The 8,262-nt window shown below is 38.8% G+C and overlaps 1 protein-coding gene across 1 annotated transcript; it reads left to right on the top strand.

Moving 5' to 3' along the window:
- Window positions 1-818: 818 nt before the first annotated feature.
- LOC112905162 lies at window positions 819-1,641 on the top strand. The gene is made up of 2 exons (XM_025977039.1): window positions 819-862; window positions 906-1,641. Exon 2 carries the CDS (start codon window positions 1,297-1,299, stop codon window positions 1,639-1,641), a length of 345 nt encoding a protein of 114 aa, XP_025832824.1. The 5' UTR covers window positions 819-862; window positions 906-1,296.
- Window positions 1,642-8,262: the final 6,621 nt, after the last annotated feature.

Genomic DNA, 8,262 nt, shown 5'->3' with positions numbered 1-8,262 from the left:
TAATTGATTGATTGTTGAAGTAACTCTGAATTGAACTGGTTTCAACTGTCTTGTACTACGGTGAACAAGATAATTTATTAGTTAGATTTGTGACGTATTTTGGCAAAGTTCACTTTCTTATGTTAACAATTCATAATAGAAATTATTACCATTATTTGTGTTTCTCAAGAGAATCGTGATTATCATCTTCAAACATTTAGAAAGTCTGGACATTATCTATTATGTTAATTGCAATTTTATCTAATATTAATAATGGTAACTATGAAATACAGTAAATAATTGTCTACTCATTTCCTCACCAATATTTAACAACGATTTGATAAATTATTAAAGTTATGCATACAGAGTGTTATAATTGTTATGGGTAGGTACATGGCTGCCATTTAAAGTAACCTTTTTTTTTTTATCTTTGAACACTCTGTATAGGAAATCAGTTTTGTATCAGACAGACGATCTTGTATTAGAATAGGGAACACGTTTTGTCTCAAAAACTTTCCGATTAAACTAACAGTTTAACCGCAATGAGCATATTGCGTACTTTTTGTGTCACCCTGTATATCTCTTTGCTAATGAAAATACTATTAAAAATTGTCATCTGTCAGCAGCTCAGTCCCAATCAACAAGACACTATCTCGTTTCAGTTTATCACAAAATACAATCTATGTCAAATTACAACAAACAGCGGGGTAAACGCCAGCTTTAGTAAGTATATTCCTACCTAAAGTGGAATTAAAAATTTTTCAACAAGATCCGTAAGGATATTGACTGAATCCACGATGTAGCTAACTCTATGTATTAGGCACGTAACCAAACGGCCGATTTCCTTACAGACCTTGCAGAACATCTTTGAATTCCACTAAAGGTAGCAATATACTACAGATGGCGTATACCACGCCGTTTTGTAGTAATTCGTGGAACGTTGTCTTTAGGTAGCAGATAGAGAGGACCTGTTTTCTACATATCGAGGCGAACCTTCGACTCGATTACAACAGCGACCAACCAGCCTAGCAACCGTTAACTCTGCAACCGCACTCTACAGCCGAACGACCAGCAACCTTCGAGTTGTAATATTTACTGCAGGTATTATACCTATTGCCCAGCTGTTTATTAGGTAAGTTTTCAGCCAATTTAAATTTCCATAACTAACCAAACAGTTCTTTGGGACGGAGTACGCAAAGTCTCTCTGAACTCCCCCAAATTTATATACTAACCTAACCCAACTTTCTCCTTTTCTTTCCTGCATACAATACGACCCACAGGAGTAGTTTTCGCTCTATTTCGTAAGCCATTCTAGAAATGGCTACCCCCAAGAGCCCCACTCTCTTGGAAGGACTTTCCCTTGCGGAAGCTGTAACTTTGGCGAGCGAGCTTCGGTCCAAAATAGCCATATTAAGGGAATTTATCCGTCAGCACCCCGACAACGCAACTTCATCTCCCATGTGCCACGACACACTATCTGACACTTCTTCTATCGCCCATAACTCCCAGACTCAGTCCCAATCAGAACCACCTTCTGTTACCGCTGATGGCGTCAAAAATCCCACGCTTTCAAACGGGATTACCAGCACCACCGAACACTCCACGACCACCCGGCCTACGTCCATCCCAGAAGAAAACCTCCCCGCTTTTAATTTTTATTAATAATTATTTAAAAGACACTAAATATGAAATGTAGAAATTGTATGAAATTCTTATATTGTACTAGGAAATGTATAAAACTAATGCTTTCTGTGAATAAAATACACGGGCAAAACATTGAATAAACCCCAATCTTTCATAAATCTACCTAACCAAACAATGACGTCACCAATGCATATGAATTTATAGTATGTTGTAGAGGTGCATATTCTGATCACTTTGATATTTTGGACGCGGAAATGATAATGACTTGGTGGCCTATGACATAAAATAGGCAATAATACGACAGGCTGTTTGCAGATGTATATCCACTGATGACGTCATTGTTTAGTTACGTAGATTTATGACAGACTAGAGTTTATTTAACGTCCCTGCCCTACTGATATGTTAGAGTATTTTATTCACAGAAAGCATTAGTTTTATACATTTCCTAGTACAATATCAGAATTTCATACAATTTTTGAGAAATGTATACATTTCCCAGGATATGTGTCTATTAAAAAATTGATGAAGCAATATTTTATACACTTCGTAAATAGCCTCGAAATTATATACATTTCCTAGGAATTGTATACAATTACTACATTTCATACATTTCCGGTAACATATCCATATTGTAGAAATAAAGTATTTCGATCGAAAATTCAATTTTTTAAAAAGCAGTAGTCTTGTAAAAATCTTCGTTTTTGAGTTATTTGGGGAAAACTGAAACGGGTGCCTTTTTAAGGTTACTCAAAAACGCACCCCTTAAAAAAGGGGCATCACCTTTACAGGTCAAACTACCATTTTCAATCATAAAACCTCTTTAACGCAATTGCTCCATACTAAAATCTCTATTCTAGTCTATTATTTATTGATTATTTTATCATAATCATAAATAATCATAAATTATTTGTTATTTCGAAATACCTAGTTCTTGTGTTTACTTTTTTTCGTGAATAAGAATACGTCAGTATTGTTGTACTGTTACAATTTTTGTCGCTAGTTATACATACCGGGTGGCCCAAAAAGTACGCAATATACTCATTGCGGAAGTTTAACCGAAAAAGTTTTTTTTGAACAAAAACTTTTTCTTATTTTAACGCAAGATCGTTTGTATTATTAACATTTGAGTATAGCCGCGATATTTTGTAAAGTGCCAAATTTTGGCATTCTGAACAAATTTTTCCTATAACATTTTTCGATTGGAGCTATTGTAATGGACTTCTGGTTATCAGCAGAGAATTGAAACTGTTGTTGGTAGCACTACTTTATTTATTTTCTTTACAGTTATTTCTTAACACTAACTTAAAATCGAAGTTACCAATAATTATTAATTTAGTATAACTTGATGTAGTAGAAGATTTAGTAAAATTGATAATATAGAAGATTTAGTAATTGATTGATTGTTGAAGTAACTCTGAATTGAACTGGTTTCAACTGTGTTTCGACTATGTTTCGACTATGTTTCGACTATGTTTCGACTATCTTGTACTACGTTGAACAAGATTATTTATTAGTTAGATTTGTGACGTATTTTGGCAAAGTTCACTTTCTTATGTTAACAATTCATAATAGAAATTATTACCATTATTTGTGTTTCTCAAGAGAATCGTGATTATCATCTTCAAACATTTAGAAAGTCTGGACATTATCTATTATGTTAATTGCAATTTTATCTAATATTAATAATGGTAACTATGAAATACAGTAAATAATTGTCTACTCATTTCCTCACCAATATTTAACAACGATTTGATAAATTATTAAAGTTATGCATACAGAGTGTTATAATTGTTATGGGTAGGTACATGGCTGCCATTTAAAGTAACCTTTTTTTTTTTATCTTTGAACACTCTGTATAGGAAATCAGTTTTGTATCAGACAGACGATCTTGTATTAGAATAGGGAACACGTTTTGTCTCAAAAACTTTCCGATTAAACTAACAGTTTAACCGCAATGAGCATATTGCGTACTTTTTGTGTCACCCTGTATATCTCTTTGCTAATGAAAATACTATTAAAAATTGTCATCTGTCAGCAGCTCAGTCCCAATCAACAAGACACTATCTCGTTTCAGTTTATCACAAAATACAATCTATGTCAAATTACAACAAACAGCGGGGTAAACGCCAGCTTTAGTAAGTATATTCCTACCTAAAGTGGAATTAAAAATTTTTCAACAAGATCCGTAAGGATATTGACTGAATCCACGATGTAGCTAACTCTATGTATTAGGCACGTAACCAAACGGCCGATTTCCTTACAGACCTTGCAGAACATCTTTGAATTCCACTAAAGGTAGCAATATACTACAGATGGCGTATACCACGCCGTTTTGTAGTAATTCGTGGAACGTTGTCTTTAGGTAGCAGATAGAGAGGACCTGTTTTCTACATATCGAGGCGAACCTTCGACTCGATTACAACAGCGACCAACCAGCCTAGCAACCGTTAACTCTGCAACCGCACTCTACAGCCGAACGACCAGCAACCTTCGAGTTGTAATATTTACTGCAGGTATTATACCTATTGCCCAGCTGTTTATTAGGTAAGTTTTCAGCCAATTTAAATTTCCATAACTAACCAAACAGTTCTTTGGGACGGAGTACGCAAAGTCTCTCTGAACTCCCCCAAATTTATATACTAACCTAACCCAACTTTCTCCTTTTCTTTCCTGCATACAATACGACCCACAGGAGTAGTTTTCGCTCTATTTCGTAAGCCATTCTAGAAATGGCTACCCCCAAGAGCCCCACTCTCTTGGAAGGACTTTCCCTTGCGGAAGCTGTAACTTTGGCGAGCGAGCTTCGGTCCAAAATAGCCATATTAAGGGAATTTATCCGTCAGCACCCCGACAACGCAACTTCATCTCCCATGTGCCACGACACACTATCTGACACTTCTTCTATCGCCCATAACTCCCAGACTCAGTCCCAATCAGAACCACCTTCTGTTACCGCTGATGGCGTCAAAAATCCCACGCTTTCAAACGGGATTACCAGCACCACCGAACACTCCACGACCACCCGGCCTACGTCCATCCCAGAAGAAAACCTCCCCGCAGACATTCTAGCCCTCCTTAAGAGGAAAAACAGAGCCCGCCGCCTGTGGCAAAGACACCGTGATCCCGCACATCGTGCCGAGATAAACGCCCTCCAGCGAGAACTTAGAGCTCGCCTCACAGTATTCCGCAGCGCCTGTTTCGACGAATGCATCGCCCAGGCAGAAATACCCCCGAAAAGCACTTGCCAATGATCCGCTCTCTCTGGAACAGAGCCCTCCACTTCTCTATGGTCTGGAAAGAAGCCACAGTCATTTTTGTCTCCCAAAAAAAAGGTCCCTTGGCAATCCCTCAAGTTACAGGCCCATCAATCAGTTCACTAAGCAAAGTAGTGGAATCCATCCTTCTAGAAATGCTTCTTGACCATGTAGAGTAAAACAATTTCTTTCCCAATTTCCAACACGGCTTCCATAGACACCACGGCACCGGCCAACAACTTTGTGTTGCTGAATACATTTCGATAACCTTAACAATCGCCTTCACACGTCCACGCTTTTACTTGACAACCAACAAGGCTTTCGATTGAGTCTGGCACGAAGGTCCCATTTCCAAAGTCGCCCTCAAAACCCCACACTTTCTTATCGGAGTTATTAGACCCTTTCTTTCTGACAGAACCCTTCGTGTCCACGTTGGCTCTGCCTTATCCCCCAACAAATCCGTCATGGCCGGCGCCTCCAAGGCTCCACGCTGTCGTCCATCTCTTCTGTGCAGACTTGCCGTGTTACCCTTCAATTCTCACACCCCTAAACCAAACGACCGTTTTAGAAGACCCGGACACCTCTCCTGAGCTGCTCATCATTTGCTCAACTATTTCAAAAATTAGTTTCGCTCTTTAGTGCGAGTGCCCACCCATCTCATTCCTCCCCAAAAAACTCTTCTCCCTACTCAATCCTCTCCCCTTTCCCAACCTTCCCTGGGATGTATAACCTTCGGGTTGATCTCCCTACTCGAGGAGGGGTTTTAGTCGGTAGGCGCTTCGGCGAATCCGACACTACCTCCCTTCAAGAGGTGTCTTTTGAAGATTTCCCCTCCTCGAGGAAAAACTAAATAATAAAAAATAAATAAAAATCGAATGGAGTTGTACAAGTTAGAGAGTTCGAAGTCATACAAAGCGACGAAGGAGGAGCGAAGAAGTGACAAAGTGTTCATAGTAGTGAATTGATAATTAATTAATAGTAAAAGTCTTAATTGGGTCATTGTCAAATTTTGCGCAGGTAAACGAGTCCCTCAACATTATTTATTTTTTTGTTATTAATAATGTCAAAATCCTTAACGAATNCGACGAATGCATCGCCCAGGCAGAAATACCCCCGAAAAGCACTTGCCAATGATCCGCTCTCTCTGGAACAGAGCCCTCCACTTCTCTATGGTCTGGAAAGAAGCCACAGTCATTTTTGTCTCCCAAAAAAAAGGTCCCTTGGCAATCCCTCAAGTTACAGGCCCATCAATCAGTTCACTAAGCAAAGTAGTGGAATCCATCCTTCTAGAAATGCTTCTTGACCATGTAGAGTAAAACAATTTCTTTCCCAATTTCCAACACGGCTTCCATAGACACCACGGCACCGGCCAACAACTTTGTGTTGCTGAATACATTTCGATAACCTTAACAATCGCCTTCACACGTCCACGCTTTTACTTGACAACCAACAAGGCTTTCGATTGAGTCTGGCACGAAGGTCCCATTTCCAAAGTCGCCCTCAAAACCCCACACTTTCTTATCGGAGTTATTAGACCCTTTCTTTCTGACAGAACCCTTCGTGTCCACGTTGGCTCTGCCTTATCCCCCAACAAATCCGTCATGGCCGGCGCCTCCAAGGCTCCACGCTGTCGTCCATCTCTTCTGTGCAGACTTGCCGTGTTACCCTTCAATTCTCACACCCCTAAACCAAACGACCGTTTTAGAAGACCCGGACACCTCTCCTGAGCTGCTCATCATTTGCTCAACTATTTCAAAAATTAGTTTCGCTCTTTAGTGCGAGTGCCCACCCATCTCATTCCTCCCCAAAAAACTCTTCTCCCTACTCAATCCTCTCCCCTTTCCCAACCTTCCCTGGGATGTATAACCTTCGGGTTGATCTCCCTACTCGAGGAGGGGTTTTAGTCGGTAGGCGCTTCGGCGAATCCGACACTACCTCCCTTCAAGAGGTGTCTTTTGAAGATTTCCCCTCCTCGAGGATAAACTAAATATTAAAAAAAAAAAAAACTATTCTACCGAAACTGTTCACGATGGGACGAGGTTCAATGAGATTTGATCTCATCTGATGGTAAACTCCTTTTCTATTCCTCTGTAGCATCATAAAAGCTTTTTCTAATAATTCTGTTTAATGTAACTCAAAAATTAAATACTTTTCACATAGCTAATTTTGCAGTATATTTCTGATTTTCCTTTAGCCAAACGATACACAATCCGTATATTGTGTTATTTCTGTGTTACAAAATCAAATTCACAACAGTTGACTTTCGCGCATATTTCAAAGTAAATCTCCGTACCTAAATGTAACAGATAGAAATAATTCTCAAACAGATGTAATATTAATTTTAAAAGTTATAAATCCTTTTTGGACATTGAAAAATTGAAAGCATAATTTTAACATGAAGAGGAGTTACACTCGTACAGCTAGCTAATCTGAACTAACAGGGGCGAGACACTTAATTTTTTTCTATCTTAAATTTAATGCATTAGTGAATTATTTTTCTGATTTAACTTTACCCACTACAAATAATCTCATATTGATGAGGAAAAATTGTTGCTGTTGTGTGGTGCCACTCCCTTGCCGGGAATCAAACAAGGGCCCCTGGTTTTACGCACCAGTACTCTAATACTAAGCTAGAAAGAGACAGCAACACCCTACCTAAGAGTATTGAGTTTGTACTCAAAGTATAGGTGGCAGCATCGTCGAACCAGTGTATAACCATTATTAGTAAATGAGACACTTTGAATTTTTGAAAGGATTAAAGCATTGGTGAATTAATTTTTTGAATGAACTTTACCAACTAGAAATAACCTAAAATTAATGAGGATTAACCGTAGCTTAGTCGTAGAGTACTGGTGCGTAAAACCAGGGGCCCGGGTTGAATTCGCGGCGAGGGAGTGACAACAACAATTTTTCTTCATTAATTTGAGGTTATCTGTAAGGCGACAGGAAAGTTAATTTAAAAAATTAATTCACTAATGATTGGGGCGAGTTCTCACCCCGGACCCCGGCCATCAGTAGCACTGCACGTTTACATAAGTTGAGATACCACCGGTGATCATGCCCAATCATACTTATGGCGATCGCAGCGCCTCTCTATTTCCTCTAAATTTTTGGGACACACACTTTCCTCGTTCTCCTGTACTCTGACCTCCATGGTCTATTTATTAAAAAAAGAGAGATAACAAAAGAAATACCGTAATTTAGTAACACTCTCACGAACAATTGATTCTAATGAACATAATTTTAGTCCAAGATACCGGAAATGAACCATCAAAATCGCTTTAGTAATTTAAGAAAAAAATGTAGACATACATGCAGGATCGAACCTTTTCTAGAGTTAAAATAAGCATTGCACTTCGACGCACTTTATTGACACGATGATTTT

This window comes from Agrilus planipennis, unplaced genomic scaffold (assembly GCF_000699045.2).
Source record: "Agrilus planipennis isolate EAB-ADULT unplaced genomic scaffold, Apla_2.0 scaffold205, whole genome shotgun sequence".
NCBI classification, from domain to species: Eukaryota; Metazoa; Arthropoda; class Insecta; order Coleoptera; family Buprestidae; genus Agrilus; species Agrilus planipennis.
The sequence above is the reverse complement of the archived record's forward strand: the minus strand, read 5'-3'. Positions and strand labels throughout refer to the sequence as shown.

Coding starts and splice junctions, on each gene's coding strand:
- LOC112905162 (XM_025977039.1), top strand. CDS start 1,297: ATGGCTACCCCCAAGAGCCCCACTCTCTTGGAAGGACTTTCCCTTGCG.